This window comes from Littorina saxatilis, linkage group LG14 (genome assembly GCF_037325665.1).
Source record: "Littorina saxatilis isolate snail1 linkage group LG14, US_GU_Lsax_2.0, whole genome shotgun sequence".
In the NCBI taxonomy this organism is placed as follows: Eukaryota; Metazoa; Mollusca; class Gastropoda; order Littorinimorpha; family Littorinidae; genus Littorina; species Littorina saxatilis.
In genome coordinates this window covers 41,313,092-41,333,067 of record NC_090258.1, presented here as the reverse complement: position 1 = coordinate 41,333,067, position 19,976 = coordinate 41,313,092, and the positions used below count along the sequence as shown (strand labels likewise).

The following is a 19,976-nucleotide window of genomic DNA, read 5'->3' as shown; positions in this document are numbered from 1 at the left end:
CATTTACAATCTTTTGACAGTGCATGTAATATATATCTGCGGTAATATATATTTTTTTAAATAAACCCATCTCGGAAAACTTTTTTGCCTGCGAAACTGAAATCCAAAAACAGCTGAAGAGAAAAGTGGAATTGTCAGTCTTTCAACATATTCAAAATAAATATGCTCTGTTCTCAGAGATAAGGTGGTATGATGTGTGTGTTTTTTTCCCCTGTGTGTGGAATTCTTTTCCCCAGTCAGGCAGAGGTAAACAGACAGACAAAAAGCCACAGCACACACACACTCACACACACACACACACATACACACACACACACATACACACACACACACACACGCACACTCACACACATTCACACACACACACACACACACACTCACACACACTCACACACACACACACAGCACACACACACACACAGCACACACACACTCTCACCCACACACACAGCACTCGCACACACACACACACTCACACACACACACACAGATATAGTCTATGGCAACATTTTATTAACAACCTTGTTTTTCCTTTGCAATAGGAAACAAATTATGCCGTCATTTTTTATAGCTTGAGTAACAACTCTCTGAACAGTACAATAACCACAGCTATGGGTACACATGAGATCACAAAGGGCTAGCTCCAGAGAAATTCTGCATTATGAATCAGTTATTTACTTGTTACAACAATATAACTATATAAAAACAGATGTAACATACCGGGTGGCCATCAAAAAATGCAACCTACAAAAATGTTAATTGCTTTTACATCTGTTGGCGGAATTACTTACTATGGTGTACATTAACTACAGTTAGCTATTGAATGACCAGTCCATAGAGTGGCAAGTTTGTAGGTCAATTAATGGTCTGACGTTTGTGCAAATTAAAAAAAAGTTTCCAAATTCGGGGATTGACTTAAGGTGAAGTTAATGTACACCAAATGTGACCCTCCACCACGAAATGAGTCGCATGTCACCTCACGCGGCAGAATATAAGTCCGGGGGGTGTCTAGTAACAGTGTGAGGATCACCATAGTCACAGGCTTATAACTCGAAAAGTGTTCAATCTTTTCTAAAACGGTTTTCACCACTGGATAGAGAATAAAAAAAACTAAGAAAATGTAAAAATATGAAAAGGTAACATGCGACTCATTCCGTGGTGGAGGGTCACAAATATCAATCAATCAATATGAGGTTTATATCACGCGTATTCCGTGGGTACAGTTCTAAGCGCAGGGATTTAAAAAAAAAATTTTTTTTATGCAATTTATATCGCGCACATATTCAAGGCGCAGGGATTTATTTATGCCGTGTGAAGTAATTCGGTCAACAGATGTATAAGTTATCAGCATTTTTGTGGGTTGTATTGTTTTGTACACTTTTTAAAGTTTTATCACAATTCATCAATAACAACCTTGTTGGTCCTGGGGTGAAAGTATTTTATTGAGTAATTCACAGCAAAATTCTATTTGCGGGAAAATGAGATAAATTAATTGTCTCTCTCTCTCTCCCTCTTTCTCTCCCTTTCTCTCACACACACACACACACACACACACACACACACACACACACACACACACACACACACACACAGATAATCTTGAAGGAAATTAAATACATGCACATGAGTATTAGTAAAGGGAAACACAACAAAATATTATCGCTAAACTTTTGTGTTTTTGTATGCTCTACAAACATGCCTCTTGCGCACTCTTCATATTGAGAGCTTGATCTTGTTTCTTTTGACCCGCACGTTAAAACTACATAAAGAAAATACGAAACGGTTTTGTCTTCTGTTTAAAGTACATAAGAGCATAACAAACACATACATACATGTTCTAATCCATAACTTAATCACAGTAAAGAACACAATCAGAAATAAAATAATCAAATAATAATCAGAATACTTCGATTTGATTTTATTTTGTCGCTATTGTCTCTTTGCTTTTAGTACACACCTTCTTCTTCTTCTCCCACGTACACTCGTGTGTTTTTTTTTTACGTGTATGACAGTTTTTACCCCGCCATTTTAGGCAGCCATACGCCGCTTTCAGAGTACACACCAACTTCAGTAATGTTTTTGAGTCACTTGAGAAAAAGTGACTCTATGTAATCGGTCAGTGTTAGTCTGTCCGGCCGGCCGTCCGGCCGGCCGTCCGTAGACACCACCTTAACGTTGGACTTTTCTCGGAAACTATCAAAGCGATCGGGCTCATATTTTGTTTAGTCGTGACCTCCAATGACCTCTACACTTTAACGATGGTTTCGTTGACCTTTGACCTTTTTCAAGGTCACAGGTCAGCGTCAAAGGAAAAATTAGACATTTTATATCTTTTCTCGGAAACTATCAAAGCGATCGGGCTCATATTTTGTTTAGTCGTGACCTCCAATGACCTCTACTTTAACGATGGTTTTGTTGACCTTTGACCTTTTTCAAGGTCACAGGTCAGCGTCAAAGGAAAAATTAGACATTTTATATCTTTGACAAAGTTCATCGGATGTGATTGAAACTTTGTAGGATTATTCTTTACATCAAAGTATTTACATCTGTAGCCTTTTACGAACGTTATCAGAAAAACAAGGGAGATAACTAGCCTTTTCTGTTCGGCAACACACAACTTAACGTTGGGCTTTTCTCGGAAACTATAAAAGTGACCGGGCTCAAATTTTATGTGAACGTGACTCATTGTGTTGTGAATAGCAATTTCTTCCTGTCCATCTGATGCCTCATATAATATTCAGAACTGCGAAAGTGACTCGATCGAGCGTTTGCTCTTCTTGTTAATTGTGAGTTTTCGTCATGAGTCTTTATTCATGTATTTACTGTTTTACTTATCTTATTTTTTTAAATTTTGTGTAACAGTTTTGTTATACGTTTTTTTTTGTATCAATACAATTATATTAATTGATTTGTATGATGTTTTTATTTATTAATATCGTCGTTTTCTTTCTGAACTTCTTTTTGTTTTATCGATGTGTATATGTAATGTGATTATGAGATCACAAAATTAATTTGTAGAACATGTATGAGACATTAGCAACATGATTAATAGAGAAATATCGTATTTTGCCAGTTAGTAATATTTCGTAAAACAAATTCGTCAAGGAACTGCACCTGCACCTGCATTTAAAATAAAGCAAATGTTATAATAACGAATAACTATCGCAAAATGATGCTAATTTTCAGCAGACGCTGACAAAAAGATCGGACGTGGTGAAACAATTCGTAAAGTGGATCGTTTTTGTAATCAGGTGTTTTTTTCTGAAATGTTTCCAAACATTCACTGGAAGTGCTGCAAGGAACAGAAACGAATACTATTGCATGATAGTAGACAATAAAGTGATGCGATTCTTCATTATCATAATGAAGCATACATTAGTAATAAACAATAATTTACGAAAGGAACAATGGAACCACTGAAAAGGTGTGCAACTCTGTCGTAACCAGTGCTGCACGGTTGTCTTGAAAATGTGCCGGTTACATCCCCTGGTCTGTGTACAAGTCTGATCAATTCTACCATGGCAATCAATCGATCAACAGATCAATACACAACAGCGGCACAAATCATAGAAGGTTAACAATTATTTAGAGAAAGTAAGCACTCACAAAACAATTCGTAAAATCGAACTGACAATTATTTTTTGAAGAACTGTTTGCTTATAAATTAGTTTTGGTTGTCGTTGGTTTTTTCTTCTGCACCTGATACTTTGTTATTTTCTTTTGTTGTTGTTTGTTGTTGTTGTCTTTTATTGTTGTTGTTGTTGGTGTTGCCTTTCGCTGCTGTTTGTCTTTTGTTGTTGTTGTTGTCTTGTTATTATTTTGTTGTTGCTTTCTTTTGTCTATTGCGCTCCTCCTTAATATTGTGATGGAAACGGAACTGTGTCGAGAAATATTCACAAGCTCAAATATATAACACATTTTTTCGTTTAGTATATTCCTCTATTTAGCAACCGTTGATGGTAACTAAAGGAGCCTATTTCAGTTCAGCCACTTTAATAAAATACAACTTGGTGCACTCTACCCTCATAAATAGTACTAATACTGTGACAAACGTTATTAATGATGATAGAAACAAGAGTTAGAACAATAATACCTTCAACAATGTGTGGCAAAAAGTGCTAGAGAAAGAACAGACAACAAGCAAGCAAAAATCGGAAAACATTTATAATTGCATTGGCTCATCACATGTTCAGTGTTGGCATCTTGACATTTTACATTTTAATTCAAGTTGTTAGGAAAAGGTTCACATGTATCTAACAATTCAAGACAACAACACACAAGCCATCAGCAAAACCAAAACACTGACTGGCACATATAGAAAACAAAATCACCGCTATCACACAGGTCTGGCCACCATTTAACCCATATGATGTACTTGCTAATGAGATGACAAAAAAAGTCGACTTTTGGATCACAAATGTTTTTGCATTTCAGTCATTAGGCCAAATAAAAAGATATGTTGGTTTAGGGTAACGGACCAAAAAAGATAGGGTCGATAGATCAGCTTTTTATCATTTAATTTTTTTAAAAATAATTTAGTCGATTTTAAAGGAGGTTACTTCCCTTAGCCTCAGTATGGTTCGCAAAATGTGCCAACAGTTTTTTTGGTTTTTTTTAGAAATGAAAAAAAAGTGTTAGGGTCGGAGGAAAAAATAGGGTCGGTCGCGTTACCCTAAACCAACATACATTTGTATTTGGCCTTATATCCACTGCATACAATCTGCACACGACCAAACCTGTATTAAAGACAACACGATATCACCTACCCTAACTGCCCAAGGCGCTAGCTACTTTCCTTCAAGAATCTTTCCTGATCACAAACGATGAAAAGTATACTCATCTAGAGTGCTCCAATAACCATTTTGTGACAAGTATTTTTTTGCCACTGACATGCACGATTTGCCACATACATGATTTTTGCCACTCCCTCCCAAAATGTACTTGTTTTTGCTGTATTTTACAGGATGTTTTTGTTTGTTTGTTGTTGGCTTGTTTGTGTCTCTGTTTGTGCTTATCTTTATTTATTTGCTTGTTTTCGATTTACGTGGATCAGACATGGACAAGGGATATCCCGCAGGCCTACGCCCTGGCAGACGCATATGATAGGTATACCAAAACACTTTAATAAAAACTGACGCACGTACAAACACAGAAAAAATAACAAATACGATTTCTTAAAAAATCAGAAATCAGTGGAGCGGCCTAACACATATTTGGACCATTGTTGCCATATTGAACAGACTTTTTCTCTGAAAACCACCACGCATAATCATGCCACATTGTATTTCTTGAAGCATGACTGCTTTTCATAGCACACACTGCTTGGTCTTCAGCCCTTATGCTACAGAAGAAAGGACAATTAACTTCGATTTTGTAGACGAAGTTTAAGTCAGGTACTCTCATTGTCAACACTGCTTTTGCGGACATGATTCCCGACTTTTTATCCCTTGAAACCAGGACAGCAGGAGAGTCATACGAGTCCTCTCGGTGGACTTGATTTTTGACTTTTTACCCCTGTGACCTTGGGAGGGCCATTCAGGTGTATCCCTGTGACCTTGGGAGGGCCATTCAGGTGTATGGGCGGGGATATAGCTCAGTTGGTAGCGCGCTGGATTTGTATTCAGTTGGCCGCTGTCAGCGTGAGTTCGATCCCAGGTTCGGCGGAAATTTATTTCAGAGTCAACTTTGTGTGCAGACTCTCTTCGGTGTCCGAACCCTCCTCCCGTGTACACTACATTGGGTGTGCACGTTAAAGATCCCACGATTGACAAAAGGGTCTTTCCTGGCAAAATTGCTTAGGCACAGTTAATAATTGTCTACCTATACCCGTGTGACTTGGAATAATAGGCCGTGAAAGGTAAATATGCGCCGAAATGGCTGCAATCTACTGGCCGTATAAAATTTCATCTCACACGGCATCACTGCAGAGCGCCTAGAACTGTACCCACGGAATATGCGCGATATAAGCGTCATTGATTGATTGATTGATATCCCTGTGACCTTGGGAGGGACGTTCAGGTCCTCTCAGTGGACAACCAGGTGCCCCTCCCCATTGCGCGCAGGTTCAACCCTGTCCAAGTCATGTGATCTGAGCATGTTGACTAAAGGCTCTGCCAAGCCCATGGCAGACAGGGCCCCCCTGCGCTGGAGTTTTTCAGCATTAGAGAAGGAAACACATGGAACTTTGACAACACATTATGATTGCTTCATGGTTACACTCGGCTCTGCAACTTGCTGTCGATCACTTCAGTGTACGAAACACGGCAACTGACGCACCATGAGTGCCACCTCATCAGCCTTTGTTTCACACTCTCAGTTCATGATCACACTGAATGTTACGATTTCTATGAGCACCCTATCTGTTTCGGATTTGGGCTACGAATTCTGTCTTTGCTGAGACACCCGTGGTTGTTGTTTTTGTTACAACGCCGTCAGCCATGCAGACTATGACGTACCCCTCGAGGATCGGCGTGTCCACTGCTCAAAGTCAGCAGACCGAAACTCCCAGGTAGTCCACAGCACTGTCATATCTTTTCACAGTGTAAGTCAAGTACCTGCTCATCGTCTATAACTATCACTCGGATATGTTTCCATAGTTTGAGTCCAGCATTTGCTCAACTCTGACCAACACTTTTACACGTGTCAAACGTCTCAGTCAAGTAACTCCTCACTGTTGAAGCAACACTCTCTTATTTGCCCACAGTCTAAGTAACTGCTCATCGCCTAACACTCTCATATCCTATATCTTTCCAAAGTTTAATTCGAGTATCTGCTCTGCGTCTATCCAGCACTCTCATATCTACCCAACTTTGGCCAACACGCTCACATAATTCAAAAGTCTTAGTCAATCAAGTACCTACTGACTGTCGAAGCGACAGTCTTTGTCCACAGCCTAAGTCAATTATCTGCTCATCGTCTAACACTCCCATATATGTCTTTCCACAGTCTAAGTCAATTAAGTATTTGGTCATCGTCTAACCAATACTCTTTATATCTTTCCACAGTCTAAGTCAAGCATTTGCTCAACTCTAACCAACACTCTTTATATCTTTCCACAGTCTAAGTCAAACCTTTGCCTAACTCTAACCAATTAACACTCTTTATATCTTTCCACAGTTTAAGTCAAGCATCTGATCATCGTCTAACACACACTTAGATCTGATCACAGTCCAAGTCAAGCAACGGCTTAACTCTAACCAACACTCTTTAAATATTTCCACAGTCTAAGTCAAGTATCTTCTCAACTCTGACTAACACACTTATATCTGCCCACAGTCCAAGTCAAGCATCTTCGCATCGTCTAACACACACTTATATCTGCCCACAGTCCAAGTCAAGCATCTTCGCATCGTCTAACACACACTTATATCTGCCCACAGTCCAAGTCAAGCATCTTCGCATCGTCTAACACACACTTATATCTGCCCACAGTCCAAGTCAAGCATCTTCTCATTCACATTGCCTCACCATCACTGACAACTAAACACAGTTTTAGTTAGACAAAACGTCCAATATATCACCAACACAAACCAATAGAAAAGTGACGTTCTGCATAGCTAGGCACGGGGTGTATAGAAGACGGCGCTACGTGACACACTAGAGTAGTGCACTGGAAGTACGGATGTGAAGAAAGTGCAGGGTTCTCTTGCCAGGAAAGTCACTGACTGAGCATTGTGTGTGGAAAACTGTCAGCCATTCACATTCCGTATCAGTGCTCTTCACTCTGTTCTTCTCGTACTATGCACATGCACGCATAGACAGACACAGAGACGCATATACACACGAGAATGAATTCACACACACAGACACACACACACGCGCGCGCCAAACCACACATACACACACCAGGGCAGGACCTATGGTATGAGGAGGGGCTTTCCAAATGAGGCAGGGGTACATGGGCTTGCCTAAGATGCTGATGAAATTTAGCATTTGAAAGGGGTCTTTTCGGTCTCTCCTTGAGAAAAAGATACATTTGCTGGTTATGTGGGGGAGGGGGGGGGGCTAACGTAACTCAAGATCTCCCCCTCCCCCTGGTACAGCCCTGCACATACAAACATATCACACACACACACACCCTCGAAACACACACACACACACACACACACACACACACACACACACACACACTGTCACACACACACACACACACACACACACACACACAATGTTTCCCTCTTATCCCATCCCTCTCCAGCGTACAGAAATATCAGCCTCGCTGCAGTTCTCTGCCCTACACTGTGTCCCAGCGGAGTCAGACTTCCCTCTCCTCCTCACACAATCCACATCACTGCTGAGTCGCTCAGACCCCGGTCTCAAGTATGGCGTGTTGGCTGAGCCGCTCAGCGTGCCCTGTTGCTCAGCACACAATCCACACCACTGCCGAGTCGCCGCTCAGACTCCGGTTTCCAGTATGACGTGTTGGCTGAGCCGCTCAGCGTCCAGTCGTTCCCAGCGTGCCCTGTTGCTCAGCACCCCGTCCATCATGGGTCTGAAGCCTGGCTCCATCTTGGCCAGTGACTGTAACGATCAACACAACACACAGTGTAGCATACTACCATAAGACAACATACAGTGTAGCATACTACCATAAGACAACATACAGTGTAGCATACTACCATAAGACAACACACAGTGTAGCATACTACCATAAGACAACATACAGTGTAGCATACTACCATAAGACAACATACAGTGTAGCATACTACCATAACACAACACACAGTGTAGCATACTACCATAAGAGAAGAATTCCGAAAATAACTCCTTCGGGTGTGTATGGCTAGTGGGAGAGTGCCCTTTCCTTGCAAAACCTTTGCCAAACACTGATTCGAGGGACCAATCACTAGCGAGGGGTGTGACGGAAACACGTGGTCCTCTCCACGTTTTTGCGAATGACACCTCGCTACTGATTGGCCGCTCCAATATTTGGCAGAGGTTTTGCAAGGAAAGGTAACTCTTTCACAACCGGCCATACAAACTCGGCGGAGTTATTTCTGAACATCGTCTATTATCACACCAGGACAAAGAATAACACACAGTAATGTTCAAGCACGGTTGCAGTATTGAGCGGAGCATACTTTCACACAAAGTCACCTGTATTTTAGCAGTGAGTTGATCAGATATGCGCACAATTTTCTCTTTTTTGTATATACTGTTTATATATATATATATTATACAGTACAGACGATACATACATCTAGTTATCCACAGTTAATCACCTTTTTGTCATTTCAATAAGTTATCAATCCATCAAGACAAGCACAGTCATGTTTAAACGTACGACACACGCACGCACGCACCCAATCACCCATCCACCCCCCCACACACACACACACACACACACACACACACACTAACACACACACACTAACACACACACACTAACACACACACACACACACACATACACACACTAACACACACACTAACACACACACACTAACACACACACACACACACACACACACATACACACATTAACACACACACTAACACACACACACTAACACACACACACACACACACACACACACACACACACACACACATACATACACACACACACACACACACACTAACACACACCCACTAACACACACACACTAAAACACACACACACACACACACACACACACACACACACACACACACACACACACACACACACACACACTCACGCGTGCACTGAAGAGCTGTGACGTGTGTCGAACATACAGAAGAGAATGTATACCTTATAGAGAGGTAGACAGATTCCGTCAATCCATGACATCTGTAGTTTGGCCACCTCGTCCTGTTTCTCTCGGTCCATACAGGCCTGTTGTGACACACCAACACGCAGGTTACAATTTGCCCTTGGTTATAATGTTTCAGGTGAGATGCATTTTTATGTTTGTTAGTGCCTCCAGTCATTACTAGCTTGCAACGCACTGCTTAGCTTGATTCTCACTACAATAATGTTCACTGCAGCATGATATCGCTAGGTTCACAATCGTCTGTTATTTTTTGTCCAAACACGAAAACGATTAGACTGATGACCATTCCATCTTGTTGTTACTTGACCACCACGGCGGGTATTCATCTGACTAACGATATGAAGGCACCACACATGTGGTCAGTTAATTCATATTCTATTGTCAGTGACCGATGACCAAAGAATGATTTAAACTGTGCAAAAACATCAATGCGTGTCGTTTAGTTTAAACGTCCTTTGCCATTAAAGACACACAACTTGGCTATCTGGCATATTTTTCGGATAAGAGATTTCTTCTTCAGGGTTCACGTGACCCCTGTAAAAGAAACATTTGACCCGAAACTTGTTAGCATAGTTCGACGGGTGCAGTGGCATGGTGGATAAGACGCCAGCCTCCTAAGCGGAAGGTCGTGGGTTCGAACGACCGCCACGACGGGCGCAGTGGCGTAGAGGATAAGACATCGGCTTCCTAATCGGAAGGTCGTGAGTTCAAATCCCGGCCGTGGCCGCCTGGTGGAGATTTTTCCGATCTCCCAGGTCAACTTATGACTTATGTGCAGACCTGCTAGAGCCTTATTCCCCTTCGTGGGTACACGCAAGCACAAGACCAAGTGCGCACGGAAAAGATCCTGTAATTCAGAGTTAGGTGGGTTATAGAAACACGAAAATAACAAGCATGCATCCCCCCAAAGCGGCGTATGGCTGCCAAAATGGCGGGGTAAAAACGGTCATACACGTAAAAACCCACTCGCACAAAAACATTAGTGAACGTGGAAGTTTCATTCCATGAACGCAGAAGAAGAAGAAGCTTGCATCGTTCAAACTGTGTATGTGTGTAAGTGATCACAGACCTGTGGCTGCAGCTTGAGGACGTGTTTCTCCTTGTCGCCCTGGTCAAAGAACTCCGTCACCACAAGGTCCGCTGCCTGCAACACACATATCCATCGCTGGTCAATTGCTATCCGCTCTTTTCAGGAACTTTATATTCTCTCAAACTCACACTTGCATGCAAAATACGGTCACAAAATCCAACATCATCACAACCACTACTACCATCACCATCAACATAAAAAAAATGCACAAACCGAAAGACCACAAACCAATTTTATCAGAGTTCGAATTAGCAGTAAAGGTTGTCGTTCATTGACGGCTGCTTCTATTTTAAGACTTGCAAACTAACCCCCCTCCACGTTGTATACGTTGGGCATTGTATTGTGGTGCGCGAGGAAGGTTCGAACACAAGCAATACCACGACAGAAGAAGAAGCAGCATCTCCCTGCGCTGTGCGTCCCAGGGTTTAGTGATGGTGGCCCAGTTGCAGGGTTTTCTTCAGCATACTGCGTTCAATCTCCTTGAATTCCCAGTCATCCCAAGTCATCCACCTCGACAACCACCACAACCTCCATCAAAACCATCAACTACAACAACCAACCTTATCTTCGCTCTAAGTCCAAGGGTTTAGCAGGGCCGGACTACCGGGGGGGTTATGGGGGTTGCGCAACCCCCCCCCCCTAGCCTAAACATGTACCTTACTTATTTAATTTTTTTTTAATTATTGCTTATTTTATGCCGTTTCATGCAAGGAGCGACCATTTTCCTATCTCAGAATATGACCTACCCGTCAGCTTCAGGGGGCTTTGCCCCCTGACCCCCACAACGAGGGGGGGGTGGGTGGGTTCTAGGGTTTCCGGACCCCTCCCCCCCCCCCCAGCCAAAAAATAAAAATATTGAATGAGGTATGCATTTCTTTATTTTACATTGAGTTTCCATTTTTGGGGTAATCTTTTTTGACAAAATCTGCTGCCTGAAACTGGTAATGATCATCCTCAGAATGCACCAGATTGCACCATTTTGCATCCTTTTTTCAAAATTTTCCGGGGGAGCATGCCCCCGGACCCCCCTAGCAAGCTAGGCGCTTCGTGCCGTCGGCTCGGCGCTTCGCGCCTTCACACCCATATCTTCACAATATACTTTTGAAAAAAACCAGTCATAAAATGAACTGATCCGCCCCTGCCGCCAGGGGGGACATCCCCCTGGGCCACCACTGGCAACCCCCCCCCCCCCTCCTCTTCGCCTAGTCCGGCCCTGTTTAGTAGAGGTGGCCCAGGGCAGTTTGTTTTTGTCATACTGGGTTAAATCTCCTTGGATTCCCTGTCATCCCAAGTCCTCCATCTCGACCACAACCACTACCAGCACCACCACTACCACCAACAACAACCAGCCTTGCCTCCGCTGTAAGTCCAAGGGTTAAGTGATGGTGGCCAAGGGCAGGTTTTCTTCAGCTTGCTGCAGTAAATCTCATTGGATTCCCTGCCATCCCACCTTTACCACCACCACGACCACCACCACAACCACCAACAACAACATCCAGCCTTACCCTGCGCTGTACGTCCCACGGCTTGGTGATGGCAGCAATGTCACTGGCAGTCATCAGCATGCTGCGGTAAATCTCCTTGGACTCTCTGTCGTCCCATGTCCTCTGGCCCGACTCCACCATGGAGAAGAACTTCTCACGAAGTCTGTGGACAACACACAAATTACGTTGAAAAGCGTGTGAAGAATTGTTTGCTGTACACCTCGAGAATGTTTTTTTACCAGAAAGCAGCTAGAACAGAGCGATAGACGGTAAGAGAGACATACAGACAGACAAGAATACAAGCAGACAAACGCACTGTATGTGGAGCGAGAGGTCGGTAGCCAGGATGGAGTGTTTCAGCAAGTTGATGACATCAGCGTAGTCCTCTGACCCCAGGTTGGCCAGGATGTTGTGACCCTGATTACATACACACAACAACGTATCATTAGACAATGTTCGGAAATAACTCGTGTGGCTTATATCCAGGATGTTGCGACCCTGATAAAACACGCACTAACACGTATCATTAGAAAATGTTCGGAAATAACTCGTATGGTTTGTATCATAAGACAATGTTCGGAAATAACTCTGTATGGTTTGTATCATAAGACAATGTTCGGAAATAACTCTGTATGGTTTGTATCATAGACAATGTTCGGAAATAACTCGTATGGTTTGTATCATAAGACAATGTTCGGAAATAACTCTGTATGGTTTGCATCCAGGATGTTGTGACCCTGATTACACACTCACAACAACGTATCATCAGACAACGTTCGGAAATAACTCGTGTGGTTTGTATTTTTCTGTTTGTTTGTTTGCTTAACGCCCAGCCGACCACGAAGGGCCATATCAGGGCGGTTGTGGTTTGTATCATAAGACAATGTTCGGAAATAACTCTGCATGGTTTGTATCCAGGATGTTGTGACCCTGATAAAAAGAAACACTCAATATTACGCATAATAAGACAATGTTCGGTAATAACTCTTTTGGAGTGTATGTGTTGTAAAAGAGTGATTACTCTTGGAAAATATGAAGCACGCTTTCCCGCGTGACAGTGTAGACCAATCACTATAGTGATGGGAGTGTCTCCACACATGGTCCTTGTCCACGGGTGAAAACATGCCGCTCGCTAGTGGTTGGAGTATAATGTCACGCGGGAAAGCGTGTCTCGTATTGTCAAAGGAGAGTTACTCTTTCACGACACTTACAGACCAGACAGAGTTATTTTCGGAATTCGTCTGTTGAAGAATGCGGCCACGTCGTACGACTTTACGAAGTATAACTGCAGTGTACCTGCCAGGTAGTACACAGTGCAAGGCTATATTCGGTAAGAAAAACACACCAGCAAGCAAACAAACAAGTGGAAATGCCAAAATAAGAATAGGTCTGATCTGATCGTAACGTATCCACCGCCACCCCCCCCCCCCAAAAAAAAAAGGACATTGTCAACACGAAGAGGCAGAAAGACACAGATAGACAGATGCAGACAAAGACTAAGACAGATCCACACACACACACACACACACACACACACACACACACACACACACACAACACAACACAACACACCACACACACACACACACACACACACACACACACACACACACACACACACACACACACACACACACACTACAAGGTTACTCACCTCACTGTTGAGAATCATGATGGCATGGTTGAAGTGATGATGTTCCAGCGTTGCCTTGGTCCCGTACAACTGGCATAGCGCTGAACTTGTTCTGAGCACGGAACACAACATTACACAAGTGTGAAACAAAAACAAGAAGAAGAAGAAGAAGAAGAAGAAGAAGAAGAAGAAGAAGAAGAAGAAGAAGAAGAAGAAGAAGAAGAAGAAGAAGAACAACAACAACAACAACAACAACAACAACAACAACAACAACTGGGATGAGTCAAAACTCACTAACAACATTTTAGAGAAACACAATCATACAGCGAGAGAGAGAGAGAGAGAGAGAGAGAGAGAGAGAGAGAGAGAGAGAGAGAGAGAGAGAGAGACAGAGACAGAGAGAGAGTGTGTATGTGTATGTGTGTGTGAGAGAGTAAGAGAGAGAGAGAGGGTACGAGAGAGAGAGAGAGAGAGAGAGAGAGAGAGAGAGAGAGAGAGAGAGAGAGAGAGAGAGAGAGAGAGAGAGCTGAATCAACTTGAACATAAAACATAGAGAATAAAATCTTGAATTAAGATTGGAAAAAAAGGTCTAAAAGTGTAATTTATTTTTGTTTTGGCAAAGGATTAGTCAGCAATCGTCCGATAATTACTATTTATGTATACAGGCTGACAGCTTCCCAAAGCTAAGATTGCTGCAGAGTAAAGAAAATGTACTGCAAAACGTGTTAACTTTCCTCCAAGTCTCTCAAAAAGTATTAGCTTCCTCAGGCATGCTTTGATAGAAGCCGTGTCGTCTGAAGCAGGTACAGTGTCGATCTGTAATATCCTCTTTTTCCCTCAGGGGATAAGTCTTATTAACATGTTAATAACTCCCTGATTTTTCTATGGTCATGCGAAGTTGGGATACATAACTTTGTGTGTGTTTCCTTCCCTGTGTCTGTCTTTTTGTTTGTCTGTCTGTCTGTCTGTCTGTCTGTCTGTCTGTCTGTCTGTCTGTCTGTCTGTCTGTCTGTCTCTCTCTCTCTCTCTCTCTCTCTCTCTCTCTCTCTCTCTCTTCAAACCCTCTCACATGCACTATCTGTTTCTAGTTCTTTCCATGGTGTTTGTGACGTTATGCACTGCTGAAATCTTTCTCTTCCCCCCTCTCCCTCTCTCTCTCTCTCTCTCTCTCTCTCTCTCTCTCTCTCTCTCTCTCTCTCTCTTTCTCTGCCAAGGACTGATTGTAAGAAAAGGTATAGCCTTAAATTTTAATCCTTGTAAAATAAAGTTCAATTCAATTCAGTTCTCTCTGTCTGTCTGTCTGTCTGTCTGTCTCTCTCCCCCCCTCTCTCTCTCTCTCTCTCTCTTTCTCTCTCTCTCTGCCAAGGACAGATTGTAAGAAAAGGTATAGCCTTACATTTTCATCCTTGTAAAATACAGTTCAATTCAATTCAATTATCTCTGTCTCTGTGTCTCTGTGTGTCTCTCTTTCTCTCGCTGTCTCTCTAGTCCGTGAGGGAAAGTAAACACCATTTCCTAAGTTGACAGAAGTGTCAGGCAAAGCGGAAAAAAGCGCTTACTTGTGTTGAAACGCGTTGTTGGTGCCCCTATGGTCCAGGTCATGACACAGACAGCCCACTATCATGGCGATGATCTCGTTCTCCGTCAGCTGTTTTCGTGTGTTGCACTTCTGTTAGACACATTATGACACGCTTTCTGAAACATCATGACACATGTACGTGTGACACAGACAGCCCACTATCATGGCGATCATCTCGTTCTCCGTCAGCTGTTTCCGTGTGTTGCACTTCTGTAAGACACATTATGACACGCTTTCTGAAACATCATGACACATGTGTATAACACATCACGATACAACATCTTGACACAGACAGCCCACTATCATGGCGATGATCTCGTTCTCTGTCAGCTGTTTTCGTGTGTTGCACTTCTGTTAGACACATCATGACACACTTGCATGTCAAATCATGGACACGTCTGTGTGACACGTTTGTGCGGTGCAATGCATCATAGCACATCTGCACGACACACTGTCTGTAGGACATATTAGGACACGTCCAGCCTACCATTCAACTATATATGTTGGGATATCTTTACGACAGACATAAAATCCTCGATGGACTCAACAGAAACATGCACTGTTTTGACACTCGTACTTCAAATGACAACAAATGATACTAATTATTTAGGTCTATGGATACTTTTCTACTTTATCTTTAAATGTATTTCGAAGTCAGCGACGCATAAATCTCTGTGCTCTTGTGATCAAAGCCTTTCAAATAGTTGTGGAGATTCAACCCTTGCATTCTAATATTCCACTTCATAGACTATTTCTAAGAACATGAACAGTGTAATCTAGTGCAAACATGTGAAATGACAGACGATAGTGAGCAATGAGGTGTGTTGGTTGCAAAGAGCCAGCTCAATATAAAGAAAAGAAGAGGACTAATACGTGTGTTTCAGAAGCGATGAATGCACTGGTCAGGAGGCCAATGCATGAAGAGTGGGACATTTGAAGCGGCTTTAGCGGCCAACTCAAACAGCGCCACCATACGGTCAAGTGCCTCTAATAAGGTCTTATGAATACCCCTCCAGGTATGTAGCCACAGTATTGGCAGATGACAATCCAGTGTTGCACCATCCCCCTATACTGTAACGCAGGTTATGTGTGCGTAATCCAGCCATCGGCTACCACGTTACTCTCTAAGCCCTGACCTTTCTCACGCGGCATTCAGAGTCTCGGTGATGTCGTCTGTGAGGTGAAACCTAAGTAAGGATCCAGTAGTACACGTCAACTTAGGCTCGGTCAGACCTATAATTATGGACTCTTAGTCTGTAATTATCTGGACGCCTTTCCGACTCTCGACCTCCGCAAAAAAGGTCCTCCAGTCTGCCCTGTCTCCTTTTCCTGTCATTCCAGTCTGTGCCCTTGTTCAAGGACTGTCTGCTGCTTGCCAGAGGACTGATATTTAGGTGCTGGGATGGGGCTCTTGGTGAGGTTGTAAGTGCTATCGAATTTTAATTAATTCACAAATAAATTCTGTCTCGTTGTTTTTGTGTTGGCGGAAAAAAAAGCATGGCTTTATCAAAATGTCAACCGTTGCACCAAGCGTAGGGGCATATCAACTATTTGCAAGGTCATAGAAAGGTGCAAATAAAACTACAGGTACAAACAATTGTGTCATACAATTAAATAATGATTTTTTTGGCAAAGTATTTTTGCTATCTCGAAGAATGAGGACAACCTGACGGTTTTGCACGACCTCTGTGACCTGACAATCACATCCCCGCTATGGCCCTCTGGGCGAGACGGCAAGAGGTGATGCTGTGGGAAAATACAGGCTGCCCCTTGGGCTGATTATACGTTAATAACATCTTGCGCTACTTTATTGATTTACATCAATCCTCTCTCACACCCTCCCGGCTCTCTTATCTCCCTCCTTACTTCCTTAATCTTCAATACAGCTTTCCGTACAGCCGCCTACCCTGTATCGAACATTCTACATTCACCATGCCTTGTATTACTGCAAGGCAAAGCAGAACATGACAAGGCAAGGCAAGGCAAGACAGGGCAAGGCAAGGCAAGGCAAGACAAGGCAAGGCAAAATTTACTTCTGAAACCCCAAGGAGGATACAAAAAGGTAGGAAAATTACGGGAAAAACACAACTTAATAACATGAGTTATATCCAAAATGCTGATTGTTAAGAAATGATAACAGACATCAACAACAAACATGTGTATATCAATATGAGCCTGTAGGTGAATGCTGAGACAGTTGATTTCTGAATGTCTATCTGAATAGTTAGCTCTATGTCGTCATGGAGGCCTGTATTTAATTGAGCCCGAAGTTGACTTCGAAAGAAAATCGCGAAATCTGTTTACCAAACATTTAGTGCCAAAACGTCGCGCGGTGAGGCTCGTGAAGGAGGCTCGTGAAGGAGGCTCGTGAAGGAGGCTCGTGAAGGAGGCTCGTGAAGGAGGCTCGTGAAGGAGACTCGTGAAGGAGGCTCGTGAAGGAGGCTCGTGAAGGAGGCTCGTGAAGGAGACTCGTGAAGGAGGCTCGTGAAGGAGGCTCGTGAAAGAGGCTCGTGAAGGAGACTCGTGAAGGAGACTCGTGAAGGAGACTCGTGAAGGAGGCTCGTGAAGGAGACTCGTGAAGGAGACTCGTGAAGGAGGCTCGTGAAGGAGGCTCGTGAAGGAGGCTCGTGAAGGAGACTACGCGAAGTCGACTTCGCCCAATTAATGACAGCCTTAAATTAAGCCCGAATGTGACTTCGTGAGGATTTCGCGAAGTCTTTTTACCAAAATACAGTGCCAATGAATGAAAAACGATACTGACTTAAACAAAGACGTCTCTTCTTGACCCTTTCTGCCAGAGTGAAATCTCTGACGTCATAAGCACACACAAATAGTCAGAGAGGAAGTCATAACACGAATAGTGGCGTCACTTTTAAAAAAATAATCTGTCACTTCTTTGGTTTGTCTTCGGAAGGACTGATAAAGGATTTCTAGAATGAAGTTTGTCTCGGGAAATTCGTCACTTCTGCTGTAGAAATTCAGGACAGGCTTGACAGACAAGACGAGGCCAAGAAGAGAGGGGTCATCTTGAACTTGAGTGTGTTAAATTCATAGCTCACAATTCAAAGGCATTCAAGCCTCCAAATTTGCAGAACCTGCACTTGTAAGCATAACAAGTCATTTAAGATTCCTTTAGAGTCACGGAATGAACTGTACGAATGCTCGGAATGCATTTCGTTTACATGCATCAAAGAAGGAATTATCCTAAGCTGTGACAGGGGATGCAACTCCCGTTGCCCTAGTGATGTCCCATGGTAGACAACGTAGCCATTCTCGTGTCATTTTCGTCGATCAAACAAACAAATTAATTAATTGTGCTTAAGGTTGGAGCTCAATCCTTCAATTAATTTCACGACAAATATTCTTTGGTTTGATTACAGCCCGACTTGTATCAAAAATAATAAAAGAATGCCACTGGATTCTGAGCTACGAATTTAATACACTAAAGTTCAAGATTAGAGAGGTGTACGTTTCTCACCATCATGGTGGCGAACATGACCTGGCAGACGTTGAAGGCGTGACCCCAGTTGTGGTAGGCCACGTTACGGTAGTTACGTCGCACCGTCAGCAGCCACCGGTACACCGTCTGAAACACGTCACATCAACATGACGTCACACCAACATGACGTCACACCAACACGTACTCCGACGCACATGAAGACAGTAATTGAGTGTAACAGAATAAATCGCTTGTTTATGTCTCGGTTACCTATCACGCGTCCACACTTCGAAGAAGGAACCAGCGTTCGTACGTCTTCATGTGTTACTCTGAGAAACACAACAGTACACCACCATCGCCGTCCCTGCCAGCACAATAACTTCTTCTTCTTCTTCTTCTTCTGCGTTCGTGGGCTGAAACTCCCACGTACACTCGTGTTTTTTGCACGAGTGGAATTTTACGTGTATGACCGTTTTTACCCCGCCATTAAGGCAGCCATACGCCGCTTTCGGAGGAAGCATGCTGGATATTTTCGTGTTTCTATAACCCACCGAACTCTGACATGGATTACAGGATCTTTTCCGTGCGCACTTGGTCTTGTGCTTGCGTGTACACACGAAGGGGGATAAGCCACTAGCAGGTCTGCACATAAGTTGACCTGGGAGATCGGAAAAATCTCCACACTTAACCCACCAGGCGGCCGCGACCGGGATTCGAACCCTCGACCTTCCGATTAAAAGGCCGACGTCTTACCACCCCGCCACAGCGCCCGTCCTGCACAATAACAACAACAACGCAGAGGCATTATATCGCCATACACCAGCCAAAAAAAAAAGAGATATAAAACTCCTACAATAGCCAAATATTATAATAATGGCAGGTGAGAGCTGAGAAAGTAACAAACGTGAACAACAGCTATCAAACTTGACTGAATGTAAAAAACAACTCTCATCCTGTTACTCTCCTCAAGAGTTGTTTTGTTTGTAATGCCCTTTT

At 43.0% G+C, this 19,976-nt stretch overlaps 1 protein-coding gene and 1 long non-coding RNA gene across 2 annotated transcripts in view; both read right to left on the bottom strand.

Moving 5' to 3' along the window:
• Positions 1–4,529: 4,529 nt before the first annotated feature.
• On the bottom strand, positions 4,530–8,003 carry LOC138947771 (uncharacterized). Its single transcript, XR_011449788.1, has 2 exons — positions 6,001–8,003; positions 4,530–5,554 (listed from the first exon to the last, which is right to left on the bottom strand). It is a non-coding gene; the product is annotated as an uncharacterized lncRNA (long non-coding RNA).
• A 154-nt stretch (positions 8,004–8,157) lies between these two features.
• Positions 8,158–19,976, bottom strand: part of LOC138947781 (dual 3',5'-cyclic-AMP and -GMP phosphodiesterase 11A-like) — a 53,105-nt gene continuing 41,286 nt past the window's right edge. Inside the window, exons 9-16 of the mRNA XM_070319346.1 lie at positions 19,020–19,127; positions 15,522–15,631; positions 13,984–14,074; positions 12,646–12,746; positions 12,351–12,492; positions 10,825–10,899; positions 9,734–9,817; positions 8,158–8,520 (exon numbers count right to left, since the gene is read on the bottom strand). Coding sequence (XP_070175447.1) covers positions 8,395–8,520; positions 9,734–9,817; positions 10,825–10,899; positions 12,351–12,492; positions 12,646–12,746; positions 13,984–14,074; positions 15,522–15,631; positions 19,020–19,127 — 837 coding nt within the window. The 3' untranslated portion in view covers positions 8,158–8,394. The remainder of the gene's footprint in view (positions 8,521–9,733; positions 9,818–10,824; positions 10,900–12,350; positions 12,493–12,645; positions 12,747–13,983; positions 14,075–15,521; positions 15,632–19,019; positions 19,128–19,976) is intronic.